This window comes from Lagopus muta, chromosome 4 (genome assembly GCF_023343835.1).
Source record: "Lagopus muta isolate bLagMut1 chromosome 4, bLagMut1 primary, whole genome shotgun sequence".
NCBI lineage: Eukaryota > Metazoa > Chordata > Aves > Galliformes > Phasianidae > Lagopus > Lagopus muta.
Window position 1 is genome coordinate 33,057,450 of NC_064436.1, and position 19,637 is coordinate 33,077,086.

Here is a 19,637-nt window from a genome sequence, read left to right on the forward strand (position 1 = left end):
CCAACTTCAAAGCCCAATACAAAATTTTGGCAAAAAGCAGAAAAAAAAATACAAAAAGGAAAACAAAACAGCAACTATTGCTTGTTAGATTACAGCCAAAAGGCAACTTTTCAATCTTGGTTTTTTTTTTTTTTTTTGTTATTTTTTTTCCAATGGTCAAGGTATACTAATAAAATATTCCAAGGCATTGTAGCAATTGTATGTAATTGTAGCAAATGCATGTCAATTTATTGAGTGTACTCACCTGAAGAATGACTTTTGGAAGCGTCTCTAAATTCTCAGGAACATTCACATTGTAGGGAGAAAGTTCAAATGTGGGAATGTAATCATTAACATCTTTCAGAACAATATTGACTGTTGTGGTGTCAGTCCTTGGGCTGCTTCCACGATCGGAGGACTGAACACTCAGCATATAGGAGGGTTTCCTCTCTCTGTCCAAAGGCTTAGCAACCGTTATCACCCCCGTCACAGAATCGATGCGAAACTCATTGCCAGTATCTCCACTCACAATGGAATAGCGAACCTGCCCATTTGTACCCTCATCTCCATCAGTAGCAAGCACCTGGATTAAATCTGTCCCTGTCAAAGTATTTTCCTCCAACTCTACTCTATAAAGCTTTTGTGCAAAAATGGGATTGTTATCATTAATGTCGAGGACTATGACTACCACATCTGTAGATGAAGAAAGCGATGGCTGGCCCTTGTCCGTAGCCACCACAGTCAATGTGTAGTTGGACACAGCTTCTCTGTCAAGCTCCCCGATCAGCCTGACCTCACCATCAATAGTGCCAATGCTGAATTTATTGCCCAGAGGCCTAAGCAGACTGTACTCGATGTAGCTGTTTGGACCGCTGTCAGGGTCAGTTGCCTGTGCCTTGAACACGACTGTGTCTATCGGTGTATTTTCTGGGATGTAGGTCAGCTTTGGAGAGATAAAGCTAGGAGGGCTGTCGTTCACATCCAGCAGAATAATGGAGACTTGAGCTGTGCTTGTGTACCTGGAGGCAGGGAGAGGGGCCATGTCGTGGACTTGAACAACAAGGCTATAGAAAGACTGCCTTTCCCGATCCAAAGGTTGTTGGATGCTCAGCACCCCTCTGTTGTCGATACCAAAGTGCCCTACGCTGTCCCCGGAGGCGATGCTGAATGACAGCTGTGAGTTGGAGCCTGGGGGAAATGAAAACAGGTAGGTAAGAGAGTGTGCCTTAATCCCACTGACCTAGATATACAGATGCTTCTAGCCTCATTTCCTATGGAAATGAGGAGCATATGAACATGCCTCCCATTCAGTTTCCTCATCATAATTTTTGAATCCAACAGTTAATTTCAGCAGAGTTTCACAGTGGAACATAAGCCATGGGAAATAATTAAATTCTGACAGGAGCTGAAGAGGGACAGGGAAGGATGTTGTTAATTAGAGAGGCCACTGAGGGAAAGGCCAGCAGATCTCATCCCTGTACTTCTTTCAGCAAGAACTGCAGTGAGAACATGCACGACTTGTCGCATATGCAATAGTTTTGAAGAAAGTATCAATAGTTCTGCTGCTAACAGGACAGCTTTTTGCTCCATTCTCCCCATTTCTAGTCAACAACATTATCATTGACATAATTATTTCATGATTTCTTCCAACCAATTAAAAAAACAAAAAAAAACAAACAAAAAAAAACCCAGAAAGTCCCATGCCTAGATGGAGCAGGCCAAGAGTGAATACTGTGGAGAGGTATGCTTACCATACAAGGAAGTGTTCAAAAACACCAGATGAATAGCCTTCATCTTATGACTGAAACATAACTAGCAATTATGGTCAAGGGAGTGATTTATACTTGCGGCATGGGAAATGCATTCTGAGTCTTGACAAGGCTACAAAACGACTCTAAATATGCCACATAGCAAACAATGTGTATTGCCACTTCAGTGTCAGAGCTCACTCTAAACAGCTAATTGTTGGAACACCCAGTGGAAATAGAAACGTCTTCTTTCATTTATACATTATATACATTTATAAATGTGTATATACATATGGACTTCTTTACGCAGATGCACTAAGTATTTATCTCATTAATATTTTAATTCATATTGATTTGTTTTCTTGTTTGGGGTCATGAAGACTATGATTTAGGATTAGCAGATTAGCAGACTTTTCACTACTCATTTACCCCTCAAATTCACTTTTACATGCAAAGAAACCAAGCTGCCAGCTTAAGCAGATTATTATTTTGTTGTACATTTTGTCATTTTTACTCAGCAGCTTTTTTCCCTCCAACTAAATTGCTTTGATTACAATATTATTATTGTATTTGATTTTTTAATTGCTGCTCTTTATTATGCTCAGACTCAGGAACTCTAGTTCTACTTGCCTTTCCCCAAGGGCTACTCTAATTGGCACCTTTCTCTCTCTACTCTTCTTTGTATGGACATAATTACAAAGTAAATAGAACCAAACATAAAAGACAAAATATTTTTATACAATTAAAGAAATGAATACATTTATATGCCAGATATTAGTGTTTCTACATTACTTTGATCAACTGAAGCAATGTAAAAATATAATACTATTCTATTTCCTGTTCAGCTGTACTTCAAAATGATTAATTATATGAATGGAAGACTTTTGATTTCAGTAAAGTACTTCCTGACAATTCAGTATCTTGGCAACTGGCTTCAGAAATAGGTAGAAATTAGAGCATTTAGATGAAAATCATTTTTTACTAAATTTTAATACTTTTTTAATCCATTGTTTGCTATAGTGGTGCTTGTTCCTATTAAATTTACTACCTGTTCTTCTCACCTTCTACCTTTTCATTATTTCCCCTGTAGTTTTAACTGATATTTACCATGTATCTGTACAGTTCAAGCTGACACAAACAGCTGTTGTTTCCCCAAGGTGTGTCAAACAAAAAAATGTGGAGCTGTTTCACTATCACAGTCAGTTTTGTCTTTTACCAGTGTTTATCCTAAAACAGGAATACATCACTAGAAAACAATGTCTTTTAAGAGCTCTTCTGATCTTTGAAATCATGTAGCACAAACAATTAATGAAATTATATTTGTGTGCACTGTCTGCAAATCACATGCAGAGCAGCACAGAAACAGTTATTTCTGTACTCTAACCAAATACAAGAAAGCACAGGATAAAAAGGTTTGATCTTGAAACAAAAATACCAACAGATGATAAGATTTGCTGAAGTTGCAGTCCTACTGGGTAACTAAGCCTGGCATGACCTTGGAATTAAATTTCTGCCCTACTAATTTTAAACTCAGCCTATTAAAAAAAGTCAGTGTGCCAGAAAATAGAAGAGGCAAGATATCTGGCTGACTTTTCACTGAACTGCTCTTCTAAAGCTCATTTGCTTCCTTCCTACCTGACTAGATGATAAATGTAAAATTGTATGCCAGTGTCATGACAGTTCACATTCATTGTACACAGATAGACATTAATGTACGAAAGAAAGCAGATCCATAACGTCTAAGTGGAACTAACTTTCAAGAATGTTTGAAACCAAGCATCATACTGCTTATTTTTTTAAGGTTTTTTTTTTTCTTCCTGTTTCAGTTGTTAGAGTTTGCATATATATTTTTTTTTCATTCTACAGTTTCTTCCCACTGTATATCGTAATGTAGGTGAGAATACTTGGATAGAAAAGATGACCTATGAGAGGAGACAGACGAGAAACAAACACATTTCTCTGCAAGTCTAAAGAAGAAATCACTTCCCTGGATACAAGTATAAGTTCCTCCTCCAATTTACACTTAGCTTACATATAAAATCTTTAACAAGAGTAGAGAAAGAAATATCCATACAAGAACAGCCAATACAATGACATTGTAATTTCTGACTTGCTGGCTTATCTTATGAAACCTCTTTTCTCTATCCCTTTCTCAATTTGGTCTTAAAAAATGTTGCACAATCTTTACCACAGAAAGTACTATCCATCAGCACTTGGATGTTCCCACAGAAACGTCTGTAATCTGGACAACCTAGTATTTCCTGAGGAAAAAAAATTATTTCACTGAACCATCTCGATGAGCTCAGTTGTTGTATGTGAACAACCTAAAACTTCTTGAAGCACATGGGTGCTCTGTGCTTGAAGTGCACCTTTCAGTGTAAGGTGTTTCTATGGTCTTTCCTGAGCCTCTTGAGTTAAGAGGTGACAAGTTTGCCTAACATGTCACAAAATATCCTTCACCTGGAAACTCAGCATACGTGCTATGAATAACTCTGTATTAAGCCATCCTGAGTAATGTCTGTGGACACCTAAAATGCTATGGAATAATTTTTATGTATGTCATGATCATATTCTGCAATTATTCTTGTTTGGACAACAATTATATGGGAAAATGCTCAAGCTATAAAGATTGTATCTTTTGCACTCTGACACATTAATACCTTCTAGATGTCATAAATAATCTCAATATTAAAGCTTATTTTAAAGAGAAAATTTCCTCCTCTTTTTGCTTTTTTTTTTTTTTAAAAAATTGTCCACTATTGGTACCTTGCAGATCACAGTTCTCTTAATGATATACTTAAAAGCTACAGTACATTTCAGAATATGTGCTGTGATAATTGTAGATGAAACCTCTTACTGCAGAAACTTACTTAGGATATATTACAAAATGAAAAAACAAATTTAAAAGAACACTTAGGTCTAACTTAAATGTGCAAGCTGGACATGATTTCACTCCTGGTGCTTGACCCTAATGTGAAATACAAGAAAAATAACCTCCACATACGTAGAATACAGTAAATGTAATCACATTATGATGTCCTAACAAGTCCCTGAGCCCTTTTTGCTAGGCCTTTTAATACGTTGCTTATGTGAAGTATGCATTTATCATCAGAATATTAGTAAAAGCCTACCGTCATCTGCATCAGTAACACTGAAGTTGAGAATAGCAGATCCTGGAGCCAAGTTCTCCATCAGAGACGTACTATATGAGGTCATGCTGAACACTGGAGGATTGTCGTTTATGTCCAGTATATTGAAGTACACTCTGATGGTTGTAAATTGGCCTCCTCCATCTTCCGCACGGATGGTCAGAATGTAATATTGCTGTGCTTCATAGTCTAGTGCACGAGTCAAGTTGAAGACTCCTGTAACGGGGTTCAGGAAGAACATGCCCTCTTCATCATCTTCACTCACAGTGTATGTGATTTCTCCATTTATACCGGAGTCATCATCAGTGGCTAGAATGGCTGCCACTAATGAGCCTGCACAGCATGAGAAGAGAGTAAAGTAAGTCACCAGCAAAAGCCACATCACCAATGTGTTAAGAGAGAGATCGTTGTCAAGCACCTCTGCAGAGTTAAAGGAATCCTTTGTAAAAATATTCAAGCCTCAGCACTGTATGCTTAACTTCTTCAAAAGGTTTTTGAAAGCTGACAGCAACAACATCCAATATTATGTTGATTTTCAAGGGCTATTAAAAAATGCAGACAAGAAATGGTCAGCAATATTTATTTTTATCTTTCAATGGGAAAATGATCACATGAGATATCAACCATGGCAAAAACAATTTTTATGTCTTTTCTTTCTGCTACTCAAAGGACGCTTTTCTCCCCTAAGACAAATACATGTTCCGAAAACTACAATGTAATTCCTTTAAATGCAGAAACTGAAATGTCAGGACATACCAAAGATCCTAGCTCTACTTTTTGAAAAAAGTGCATAAGCAGATAACAGTGGTGAAAAAAACAGAAACCTTATAGGGGTCGATTCTTCTGTGTTTTTTGAAATTCAGCTCCTTGTGAATTTGTGCTATTGTTTTCATTTCTGCATAGCTGCATTCACATGACTGACCTATCTTACTAAAGTTTGGAAATTCAGTCTCACTATTTAGTATATTGAACGGTAATTATAATTAAAATCAGGTCATTTCCAAGAAAGTTAATCATTTAAATTCTTTTTCCTGGAACCAAATGAATTATATTTGTTCTAGCACAGTTAATTGTTTACAAGCAATGTGATGACGAAAACTGCTTATCAGGATGAAGAATATTGCTACAGCTCTTACCCAGTTGAATATCCCTGTACAATTTCTATAAATTTGATTACCTAATACTTTAACATTTCTGATAATTGGTCAAGATGACTCTATAGCTGTAGTATACTGCCTTTAACAAAAAACATCACCGAATTTTCAGACAATATAGCTTTTGAAAAGTTTGTTCTAAATAGTTTCTAGCTTGAAACCTAGCTTATAAACACTAAAACAGTCTCACAAAAAAACAGTCTTAAAAAAAGGAAAAGAGCAACTCAAGAGATCAGCGATTAATTCTAGGAATCAGAATCAGCTACCTAACGGTTACATTTTTTAAAGAAAACATTGTCAGAGCCAGGAGTTGAAGATGAGATTAAGATAATATGATGTTAAGGTTAGGAACTGAGCGTATGTCAGAGCCAATGCATAAATTACTGGCAGTTCAATGGTCACCAGTCTTGTGATCCTACCCTCAATTTATTAAGTATTATGAGTCATATTCACTGAAGATGACTAGCATCACCGCATCTTTTCCACAAGAGTATAGTGTTTCCATCCTGTAAGTTTTTCCACTTATTTCTTTTCTTGTTTATTTTATTATTTTAAATAGTAGCACTCCAAATTTTCCACTGGAATATGCATAATTCCTATTCTGCACCTATGTATTAGGCTGCTTTTTCTTGGAACAGCAAACATTTCTGTACTTTCCTAAAAAAAACGTTACTCTACTAGTGCACAAGTTAGCAAGCAGAGTATCAGCATGACACAATTCCCTCTACCTCTCCATCATGTTTAAGAGCTGCTCACTGGACAAGTCAGATAGGTCTTCTGCCCTCTGCCTCTCAAGTACCTCTAGATAGACAAAAAGAAAACTTCTGTCACTTTAGGGCTGTTTCCTATTTACATTTACCTGGAGTAGCATCTTCTGGAATGTCAAAGGAATACACTGGCTTGGAGAACTTGGGGATGTGGTCATTAACATCACTGACAGTGATGTTTATCCTCATGTCGGAGGACTGCAGGCCATCATCAGCACGAACCAGCAGGGAGTACTTGGAGCGGCGCTCCCGGTCCAGGCGCTTGGTGGCTATCAGGTCTCCTGACTCAGGGTCAACATGGAAGCTATCATCCGCACCACTGATAATAGTGTATGTGACAAGGGCATTGGCTCCCTAAGTAAAAACAGAAGTGGTCAAATCAAGTTATTTGCCAGGAAAACCACATCGTAATTTTAAGTAAGACAAGAACTGTTCCAGTAACTGCACTTGGTAAATTCTTTCAGAACAGCTTCCTTTAATAAACAGCCTTCCTTCTCAGCCTCTTTTTCAGTCCCCCAACACAGATACATACATACACAGTTCTTATTTATGAGACATGAATTGACAAGATTGCTCTGATACTCTTTTGCTCCACTGTTCATAAAAAGATTGCATCCAGTCAAGACCACAAAGCTTCACCACCTCCAGGTCAGAGGAAACTCCTGGGAGCAGTGTTTGCACGGGTGCTGTGCAGCAGCCCCCTGAAGGGCCCTTCATGCGTCAGGATGCATTCATCTCTATGAGTAGCCAGCCCTGTAGTGACAGGTCATTTGTCACTAATAGCACAGTTCTGATCTCTTGGATTGTACTGTCAGTCCCCGGAAGCCAAAAAATTTTCCTTTGGGGATTGAACGGAATTTCTCACTTGACCTTGGAAAAAAACAAGGGATTCATAAGCATTTTGAACATTTTGGCTAAAAAGAAAATGACAGGAAAGTAATTTTATGAAAATATAATAATAAAATAAATAAGAAAATATGTTTTCTTTTTTATTCCTTAAATGTTGAAACTAAAAGTTAACACAAAAAAACCCCTTTTTACTCCAAAATTGATACAATGCATCTTGCCTTAGCCCTTCCTATCACAAATGTTGTGAAAAGCCACCTTATCCTGCCTGTATCAGTAATGAAAAAATCCTTCAATTTTACAGATCTCAGTTCTAAGGCTTCCCAAAAATGGCCACTACTCAGGCTCCACCTTCAGTCACCTCCTAAGGAGGCTTCACCTCAATGTGAAGATGCTGCCACACTGCATTTGCCAGAGGATGCAGCCAGTCCAGCACATTTCCCCAGAATGCCAATACTTTGCTATACCTTTTTCTTCGTAGCATTGGTCTTTACGGCAAAGCAAAAGAAGACCTCAGAATCTGGGGTCACTTCCTCCCTTTACAAGACACACGTGCAGGCACTGGAACATGTGTTTTGGTGAGCACTTGGCCATTTCCCCCATGTCTTTTGTGTGGGGACCACAGGTCACCCTGATCAAAGAGATCAGGGAGAAGGAAATTACAGCTACTATCAGACAGCTAAAAAAGCAAATTAACAAAGATAAACACCCACTCTTACCTGTGACATGAGAGAAAACCATTCACTACCTGGCCTTGTGACAGTGCCTGATGCCAAACCTATTCCCTGGAGTGCTGCTTCAAAGAATCAGATTCAGCCAACAGATAAAATGACATTTTGAAAGAAAACTCACTTCTCCAAGTACCTGGTCTGGAACAGCTGCATGCAGTGCTACAGCATACACAGACCCTGTGTGCTCAGGTGTATGCCTGAGATATGTAATATGTTCTCCTGTAATTGTGTGGTCTAATAAAAACAGATGATGGGAATTTAAGATTTCAGAGGTGATCACATTTTCTACCATTTTTTTGGCTGGGTAGCCTTCTACCAACAGAGCACAGTGAAAACAGAACTACTTGTGATGAAGGCCTAGTCAAATTAGTAACTTTACATTAGGTGAGAATTAGGTGAGAAACAAAGCAAAATATACAATTATAAGGTATAACATATTAAAAAATTGTATAGAAATTTCCCATCAAGAACAGTCTGAAAAAAAACTTGCAAAATGCTAGAAGTTGTTGCTAAATTGCTAAAGTCTTAGGTGCCATTCAACACTTATATACAGTCTTCACATCTTTTCTCAGATGTCTAAAAAGAGCTTATGCTAACATACAAGGGGTTGAAACGTGATGCCTTAATACTATCAATGAGGGATTCTTGTATACACTTCAATCTTAAGTTTTTAGGGTTCTGTTATCCTCTCAAAGCTAAACCTTTTGCTCTAAAAGCAACTATGCACATAGCAAAGGCAGTATGCTCATTTTACTGAGCTACATATGTGGGTTGCACATGTGAAGAAAGAAGACAGAAACACATAACGCAGCAGGAGTTGACACAGAAGAGAAGAGAGCATAATATATTGCTAACATCTTAGATAACAGATTGCCAAATCTCAGCATAAAGCAGCTATTTAACGGTTATTTCTTTCTAATCTTAAGCTACACATTATAAGGCTCACAGTTACAATTTTTGTAACGGATATGCACTTTTCCAAAGTCAGTTTTTGTCTGCTCATCAGAAAAAAAAGTTCTTAATCATTTTTACCAGTCACAGAATCACAGAATTGTAGGTGTTGGAAGAGACCTCTGGAGGTCATCTAGTCCAACCCCTTGCTAAAGCAGGTTCCATGGTGTAGGTCACACTGGAAAGCATCCAGGTGGGTTTTGAGTATCTCCAGAGAAGGTGACTCTACAGCCTTTCTAGGTAGCCAGCTCCAGTGTTTTGTCACCCTTACAGTAAAGAAGATTTTCTCATCTACAGATTGAATTTCCTGTGTTCCAGCTTGTGCCCATTCCCACCGTCTCTAGTAGTTCCCTGTTTTTCTTAAACTGGGGAGCCAAGAACTGGACACAGTACTCCAGCTGTGGCCTCGCCAGGGCAGAGGCAAGGGGAAGGATCAGCACCCTCAACCTGTTGGCAACACTACCTTTAATGCATCCCAGGATACCACTGGTCTTCTTGGCATCCCTATGTAGTAGCAAGATTAAATACATCAATTAGCAATCACAGAAGGACTAGCCAAAGTAACACAAAAATGACTGGAAATAAAATTCTCCTGAGAGGGCTGAATTACCTTATTATTTGAATGAAAGAATTGCTTGTTGTTGTTAAGTGTAACCCTATATTTTAATGACAACACAATCTTCTTTTCATGCTCATACTGACTTTTTAGTCTTTTCCCTAGTGGAAAGCAAATAGTTCAACTGAATGAAACAATATCATTAACTCTCTCATAATTTACTTTCCAAAAAGAATGAATACATTAAATTATATTTGGATGTATTTGCTTGACACATACAAGAGACTCCAATAACCCTCATTAAGCCAACAGGCCAACTGTTTAACACCTCAGAAGACTTTTGGTAGGTCCTTAACAGCTTCTTAGTTGTAGCATCCTCACAGAAACACATCTATGCAAGCAAAAAGGCTCTGTGAAAGGGTCTGTGTACAGAGCAAATGTTCTAGCATTATTTTCTTTCCTTTCTTTGACAAAATAAGACTTTCCTTCAGGATAACAGTATAAAGTTATCTGGTGAAAGCATGAGCAAGCATCAGAGTTCTCTCATTCTACAAGGCTTACCTCATATGAATTATACTGCAAATCTCAAAACTGGGATTAACTTAGATCTAAAGCTGTGGTCTTAAACTGGATGTCAATACATCTCTGCAATAAGCTGGGCAGCCCAGTACTGTTGCCAAGTCAGGAAGCTTGGCATGTGATGAAACTGCCGAAAACAACACTGTCTAGAACCAAACGGGGTGTTCTTTGTCATCAGTGCAACTGCTCATTAGGACACGTTATGAGAAATTAACTCTCACACAGTCCAGCGAGCAACCTTCAGTTAACAGGGACTTTGTCATGACTGTGTGTGCCTATGTAGGACTGCATGGAAGACACCAAGATGCCTAGCAAAGGGTGCAGATGCAGCACAAAGAACTGGGTGGCACAATGGCTCCTCAAACCCTCATGCAGGGAATAAAGGAACAAGTAAAATGTGCATCTCCAGAATAGCATTTTTTTTACGTGTAACAATGCTCCTACCTCATCAGCATCCATGGCTGTCAGCTGCATTATCTTAGATCCATCTCCTATATTCTCTTCCACAGTCAGATCAAGCATATCTGTGGGGAATACTGGTGGGTTGTCGTTGATATCTTGAAGCGTTATTTCCACCTATAAAGAGAGGAATCAGAAAAAGTTGTGTGAGCACTGCAAGTTAGATGTTGATTAGTCTTGAATGTTACAAATCACATAATTTTGAAAGAAATCAGGTAAATTGAGCCTAATCGCATGAATTAGAACATTGCCAAATAACAGTGACAACAGGAACAACCCCTCCGGATATTAAAATTCCACACTGTTATAAAATACTTACAGGAAAGCTTCTAACATAAATAAAGATAATTTAACTTGTTGATAGCAACTGATTTTAAATGGCCCTAGCCTAGTTTATATTGGAAAAGATCCACTGATAGACTGTCACTGTAATCCCCAAAGTCAGCCCCTGGAGGATAGCTGCCAAGTCCCGGGGCAGAGGATCATTCAACCATTAAATGCTGCTTGACATAAAGATGAGATGGTGTAAAATCCTCTCTGAAATGTTTATTTATTGGCAACTCTCAGCTTTGAGGGAGGAAAAAACACCCTTGCACTTTATATTAAAAAATAATAATAATAAAAAATTCTGTTTTACTCTTTACCTCAAAGCTCTTCTCTGATTGCAAACAAATGTTACTTTAGGAGCAGTCACTACCATCTACGCATATGCATACTTGCCTATGCATATCTAAACAAATATTTTTTTCACTTGCTAAATGCACATGTTTTTCCAAGTAATAAAGATAGTTTATGTAAGATTGTGCATTATTTCACAAAATCACATAAAATAACAGAATCATAGGGTTGGAAGGAACCTCTGGATACAATCCAACTCAACCCCCTTCTAAAGCAGGTTCTTACAACAGGTCACACAGGAAAGTGTCCAGACAGGTCTTGAGTATCTCTTCAGAGTTGGAGACTCCACAACCTCTCTGGGCAGTGTTTCAGTGCTCTGTCACCCTCATAGAAAACTTTTTCTTATCTTCAGATGAAACTTTCTATTTTCTAGTTTGTGCCCATTGCTCCTTGATCTGTCACCTGACACTGCTGAAAATAGCCTGTGACTGGCTCCATCCTCTTGAGCACTGCCCCTTAGCATCTATAAGCATTGATAAGATCTCTTTCAGTCCTCTCTTCTCCAGGCTGAATAGTCCCAGGTCTCTAAGCCTTTCTTCAGAAATACTCCAGGATTCTCATCACCCTTGTGGACTTCCGCTGGGCTCTCTAAAAGTTCCTTATCTTTCTTGAACTAGGAAGCCCAGAACTGGCCACACTACTCCAGATGTAACCTCACAAGGGCAGAGCAGAGGGGGAGAACTTCCCTTGACCTGCTGGCCATTCTCTTTTTAATGTACCTCAGGATACCACTGGCCTTCATGAACACAAGGACACACTGCTGCCTCATGGCCAACTTGTTGTCCACCAGGACAATTAGGTCTTTCTCTGCAGAGCTTCTGTCCAGCAGGTCAGCTATTAACCTGCAATGGTGCTACAGTCATTCCTCCCCACTCTATAATTGCCTTTGTTGAACCTCATCAGGTTCCCTTCTGCCCAACTCTCCCACCTGTCCAGGTCACTCTGAGTGGTAACACAGCCTCCTGCTGTGTTAGTGACTCCTCCCATCTTTGTATCATCACCAAATTTGAGCTCTCACAGATCTAATTATGCTAATTCAAAAAGCTGTAGAGCTTGATTTTCCCTGGTTGCCCGGTATGACATGCAATGTTCCAAGAAAAGAAAAAATGAAAGAGAGGACACAGACTCTCTACATTATTTGTGTGTGGAGGGGGGGGGGGAAGAAATGGTTAGTGTTGGATCTAAAATATTAAATGGTCACCAAACATTGAAGACCTGCTAAAGACGAAAGTATGTGCTGAAGGAAGCCTGTTACCGCATGTACTTGCCATGCCATTGTCTGCAAAGGATTTCCCTGTACTTACTTGAAAACATACAGGTCTGCTCTGGATGTGATCAATGCAGACATCTCTGGCGATCTGAAGTCTATGATTTTAACTGTTTCTAGTCACCTGCCATTATGTTTTTTCCCCCTTCACTTTTAATACAGATCAGTAACTGCCAAACCATGCTGACTTAATCACTGGGGCAATCCCAAAGATAACTATTTTAATGACAGAAGCTTGGTTATCTGCAGAACAAGCGAGGCACCCAGGCTTGCATGCTCATCTTTCCCCAAGCTTTCAGAAGCTGCATCCAACATTCATCAATCACCTCATGTAAGTAAATTGCTTGCCTTTTTTGTTTGGCTGTTTTTTCAAAGTTTGTGTTTGGTACTTATGCCCATGGTAGGTTACTATCACCACCAGAACTTTTCCACAGCATTAAAGAGAAGCGACACATCTTTAAAAACAGAGGATATATTACATTAACATTAGGGAGATCTGCAGAAAGTGCAGACAAAACACTGGGCCTACAGGTCTTCAACGGACTTTGATAGGAAGCCATTATTTATATCATATATTGTTCCTTTGATCACTCACAAAAGGTACATAAAAGGCCTCATGGACTGAGACAAAGTAACCCAGGTGTTTTGTTATCAAATTTAAATCTATTACAGTCAAGTACCAGAAGTGCTGATCACAGCATCATAAGCAATGGTTCAAGCAATCAAATAACCAGGCAAATTCTCAGAGGGAAAACTAGCCCATGTTGATTTTCATGGTGACTGCTGCATCTGGGTGACAATTAATCTGGAAAGGGGAGAAACACAGAAGAAAACAGATGAAGGCTTTTGTCAACTGCCAAATAGGTCCTGCACCTGAACTTCCATGGCAAAACACACACCTCTGGTGAAAGTATTGCATTTTGCTAGATACAGTTTCAAGCTAAAGCAGCTGCACAGCTCTTCAATTTATTTGTTAATAACACGTACGTCATGTACAGCTTCAACATTTCAGCTACTAGTGACATTTCACCACTGGAAACTGTTTTTTAAATGAGAAATTGGCCTTCGTAAAAATCATATGAAAAAAATAGGAAAACTTCTGGGGTTTGGGGTTAGGAACTCTGCATTGCCTACAGCTTGCATAATGTAAAATAGTAAGAATCCAAGAATACAGATTGATAGGGATCGTGAGACAAATAAATTACAAAGCTGGATTCTGGAGGACTGAAAAATAGAAGTAAAAATGATATATTTTATAGAAGTAGGTTTATCCTGAAAAATCAGTTTTCAAGTAGACAAAGACATTGTATTTCATACTGAATGTGTGCTTTAGATTAGTGAGAAGGAAGAAATTTTCAAACAAGGAAAGAAAGTTTTAGAAAGATACCTAAGTATTTTTTTAAAGTTTTTACACTGTAATTACTGCTAATCCACTTAGCAGAACTTAGTTAATGCATATGGTGTCATAATTTACTGTTGGTTAGGTCTCATTAGCAGCTCTGTGCAATATGGCCATTTACAAAAATTTCACTTAAGTAATAAATGTTTTAGAAATTAATTTCACTTTGAAGTTATTTCAGAAGTCCAGACCCCACATAAAAGCTCATAAGATAATCATGACCACAAAGTCTTTCAGTACCACAGGGTACAGGAAGGCTTCAACATGTCTTATCACATCTTTACCGAGAAGGAAAAAAAAATTAAAAATCTGTCATTAAATATCTAAGCCAAATTTCTCTGCAGCCAAATGCCTCTTTCTAGTTCCACATTACATATGCATAAAGATACCAGTATGTATCACTCGGCTCTTAAAATACATGGCTTGATTAATATCATATGCTACCAATCATTAACTGTGCAAGTCTGCCTCAGACTTAATGAATGCAAGACAAGAAGGTCACCTGCACCCCAGGCATTGTGTTCAGAAAGCTCTACACAATGCATGCTGCACTCTCGTGCTCAGCCATGGCAAAACACCCTCCAGCAACAACAGTGAGTACAGTAATAAATATCCAGTTCAGAAGACCAAAAGCCTCAAATGCTGAAATATGCCCCAGGAAGAAGGAAAGGGAACTCAAGGAAATTGTTCATATCTTAGCCCGTGGAATAGGAAGGAACCCCTAGGTGGAGATGCCCATAGGAGTGCAGGAAGTGAAAATCACCACCCCCTTTCTCCTCTCCTCCTCCACCTCTAGCCAACATGAGGAATGTTTGTTTCTACAAGAGCCCACAGCCATCAGTCAACACCCTGAGCATGCAAAACACGCATAAACCAGTCACCTGGAAGCAGCTCCTGAGCTTTTCACTGTAGTTTACTCTGGATAGACCCTGACCAAAAACCTCCTACAACGTTCCATCTTGCAAACACACCTTTGCTTTCCATCTATATCAACAGTAAACTTAATATAGGAACCAAATCTTCTTATCTCCAATAAAACAAGGACTCAAATATAATCAAATACGGCAGCTGGAAAAGGACTGCAGCCTGTTTACCCACGTTCCTGCCTTTCAGTTCTCTGAAAGCCTCTTTCTGCTGGTCCAGGTGCTGATACAGGTTTTGTTCCTTGAATTTCTGCTGAAACGCTAAGACAATTTAGTTGCAATGACTTCTAAATCTTTCACAAGTGTGATAGAAAACTGATATATAGATTCAAAATATTGTCTCGCTTTAATTTTAAGGAATGGAAAAAATCAGACAAGTTTTGTTCTACTTTTGTCTGTGTAAATCTCAAAAAAAAAAAAAAATTCTAAATTTCTATAAATTCCAGTATAATGCTTCCCCTCACACATTTAATGCATCTTGAAAAAAAGAGAAAATTAAAGTTTCTCTAACACACCCAGGGCTGGTGACTCCACCACCTCCTGAAGCAGTCTTTTCCAGTGCCCAACCACACTTTCAGAGGATAAATTTTTCCTAATACTCAACCTGAACCTCCCCTGGCACAACTTGAGGCCATTCCCTCTCATCCTATTCCCTGTTCATTAGTAGAAGAGACTGACCTCCAACTCACTACAACTTCCTTTCAGGTAGCTGGAGAGAATGCTATAGGTTGCTTATTCACTGCTGTAAAATAAACAAGGTTATTTTATGTATCAACTTCTGTGCAAATTGTCTTTGGGTTTCCTGATTGGTTTTTGTTCTGTTCAACTTGTATTAATTTAGGATGCAAAAAATAGAAACACAGAGTAAACCACAGAGATTAGTAGCAGCAGGAAGTCAAACTGTCACAAATTTCAAATTTCCCTGTGTCTGAATCAAATTCCATTCTCCAGGAGTAGTAACCTCCTTGCAACAGTGCAACGACCCTGCCTATCACAGATGGTCAGCCTATCCTCATCTGTGACAACCTAATTGCTGCATCCTGCCATCTCACATTTGCAAAGCAGAGGAAGTATTAATTACTTTAATCTTATTGGGATTCTTATTTGCTGCTCAAATTGGTGCTCTTGAGATTATTTTCCATAAACAAATTTAGAACAAATTATGTCTTGTGGGAGTATGAAGCAGTAAGGTTTTTGTCTGTATGATGTAAAGTAGCATTTACCTTAAATAGATTTTACTTGATTTGCTTATTGAAATGCAGATATAAGGAGAGTAAAAATTCAGATGATCCTCCAGTGCTAATATATATAAAGAATCAAATGAGAACCTCAATTCATAAAGCATACGTTATTTAAGTGTTTGGGGCATGAACTGAATACAATTAATTTCAGTGAAACTTACTGATTTTGATGACTTTTAAACGTGGTCCTTACTTTGAAAATAATAAAAGATACATTCTTTGAATTAACTGAGGGCATTTATGAAGAGTCTATGTGAAAGAAGCTCTACAAGAGGGATACTGCAATGTAAAATCAGTACTTAGTGCAGTTCTAGAAACAATTCTGGGGGCAAGGAAAAAATTATTACAGAAAACTGGAGGTTTTTTTTTAAACAAAATGAGTATCTGGGTGCTATTAAATACAGTCTGCATTTGAAAAATCTGTTCTTACTGTAAATATGTTGAATTAAGAAGCAGTTGCTAGATGGCCAAGTTTCATTTCTTAGAGCAAAAGAATTAATCCACTTCAAAAACACTAGTCCCCCAGACAATCACTATTGAACAGGCTAGACAATTTCCATGCTTTTCATAAAAAGCTTAATAGTTTTATTCTGGAACAAGAAATTATTATAGTGACCAAACATGCTGGGTTTATGAGCTACAAAGGTATGTAAAATAAAACATTGCACTAGAAGGCAACATGCCAAATTCTATCCGATCATAACGCCTTCTATAAACCAGTGGACTCATTTGGCCAGAATATATCCCTCTGTTTTATTGCGCTTATTAACATTTGTTTTTCTTTTATTTCAAGGTGAGGAGGGTTTATAGACAGATCTTTTTTCTGAAGTTCTTCCATCTATCCAATGAAAATAAGGGGGAAAATGGTTCCACAGCAAATGAATTAGTTAATGCGGCAGCAGCAAGGTTCACTGGGAGCCCCGAACCACGTGCAGTCACTTGCAGCCATCCCATCCACATTCCATGCTTCATCTGAGATCTCTGGCTAGAAAAGTGATCTAAGAAGAAAGGAAGTCCCAGATGTCTCACACATTCAATACTTCTTCAAATGTGACAACTATTTGATTAAAGATCAAACAGAGGGGAAAGGCAACAGCTTTTCTTTCAATTTATATATTGTTGAGTCATTCTTCTTTCCTTCGCTTGTAGCCATGATATTCACTGTATCTCTCACGAGATAGCATCTAATCTAAAGATGCTACTGGCACACACTGCCCTGAAGACTTGTGCTTATGCTTACATTATTATATGATCTTCATGCTAAAAAACATAAGGGGCCTGTCCCTCTTTGATGGAGACTGTAGTAGTGCATAAATAATTTTAGAAGAACGAAAGTGGAGGATTCTGTTCCCCACCTCCTGGCAAATATTATCATAAAGAGTTAAAAAAAAAAAAGAAAGAAAAAAGAAAAATTAAATTGCCAATTTAACATGTGCATGCAACTAACACAAGAACATAGCCAACACTAGTTATTTTTCTCCTGCCTCCACCACTTATGCCTTTAGTTCATCCAGGAAGAAATGGTTCAGTAATCCTGAAAAACACATGTACATCTAGATTCCTTTTTTATTGACATGAATAATCTTATTGGCTATTCATATCAGTGAAGTTATGGCTATACTAACAGTTTGCAGGAACAGCACATGTGCTTCCTCCAAACTGTGAAGGCAAAGGAACAGATTAAGTATCAGTCTACTATCAAAAAAACATGGATTTCCAGAGAGAAAATGTGGGGAAAAAAAGAAAGAAAAAAAAAAAAAAAAGAAAAACAAACAAACAAAAAATCCCAACCATCACTGTTCCAGGAAATCTCTAAAAAAAAAAACTTCAAGAATGATAAAAACTCAATGACTACGCTGAACCAGCTTTCCAGCTTTACCTAAAGGTGACTGGGTGAGTGGGGCACTTCTCACTGATGCAGAATGCCTCATTACAATTATTTACAATTTCCACAACAGGATGGAAAGCCCACTTTCCAGAAAATGTCTTGGGACAAGACTTTCACTTAAAGGATGAATGAGGCATCTGAATATTCCATCTTCTAGAAGGCAAACAATCCCGGCACATGCTAGTACAATAAAAAATCCCATTAAGCTATTGTGATGCAGAACAAATCTATTAAATAGAAATATAAAGTTGCTAAGAATTCCAGTATTAATGGTGGGAATGCTGAGGATTAGGAAAAGAGGCAACACTGGAAAAAAAGAAGCTGAAACGTCCAGGGGGCAGCAGCAGATACTTGATCATTCAGTTTTGGGGTAGCATCTTTGGGAAAATATATATATATACATGAATGTAGTGAATATAAAGGGAACTTCTTCTAGTCCTTAATTGTAGGTGATGGGAATAAACGCTTAGGCAATAAATGGATGTGCCAAGCAATACACTTGGGATCTCTCCACAGAAGGAGAACAAGGTACAACAGCCCAAAGGTCCATTTTTAAGGAGTACCTTAAGGAAAGAAGGGATGTGAAAGCTGTCACAGGCTGTGATTGCCCACTCCAATCACCCTAATGCAGACCATGGAGACCAAATATGGACAAAGCGAAAGATAACCTTTTGAGCCAATCTCAAATAATTTCCCAGGAGTTATTACTGATTACCAGCCTAAAAATTGTTTGGAAATGTAGGTCTCAACACATTTTATTACAATTTCATTTTCTCCATTAAATAAATGTGGCGCATAAGCACAATGAATAAGATTTATAAGTAATGCTGTAATTTCCCAGGTAATTTCAATCCATGGGCTCCAATTCCAGTATATTAACACTGCATAACTTTCTTGGAGGTGAAGTCATATGGTTAAGTACATTTTAGTATGGCAATTTGATGTTTTACAACCAACTCACCTTTATAAAGCACCAATATCTCCTAGAATACACCGGGAGATCAGAGTACTTGTACAACTCAGAGGTTTAACCAACACTATCAGAAAAATTAGGCAGAAATCTGCTTACATTGTTATTTAAGGCTAAAACAAAGTCACTTCCTTGTGATGTCCCTAACAAACACTAAACCTAATACTGCAAAGAAAAGGTGCCATAATTTGTTTCTTCTTTCTCTATCCCTTTTTTAAGGTGACCACTGGGAACTGCTCTGCCTGGAGTCTTGATTAAATGTTTCACTGCATCCAGAACACTTCATCAAGCAGCGGAGCCAAAATCTAGTATGGCTTGCAAGTGACTCATACTTCAGCTATGAGAAGACCAG

At 38.2% G+C, this 19,637-nt stretch overlaps 1 protein-coding gene across 1 annotated transcript in view; it reads right to left on the bottom strand.

The window, feature by feature from the left end:
- The window catches only part of FAT4 (FAT atypical cadherin 4), a 133,261-nt gene that overhangs the window by 53,469 nt on the left and 60,155 nt on the right, over nt 1-19,637 (bottom strand). The window contains exons 2-5 of the mRNA XM_048942038.1: nt 10,905-11,036; nt 6,890-7,151; nt 4,859-5,209; nt 245-1,167 (exon numbers count right to left, since the gene is read on the bottom strand). Coding sequence (XP_048797995.1) covers nt 245-1,167; nt 4,859-5,209; nt 6,890-7,151; nt 10,905-11,036 — 1,668 coding nt within the window. The remainder of the gene's footprint in view (nt 1-244; nt 1,168-4,858; nt 5,210-6,889; nt 7,152-10,904; nt 11,037-19,637) is intronic.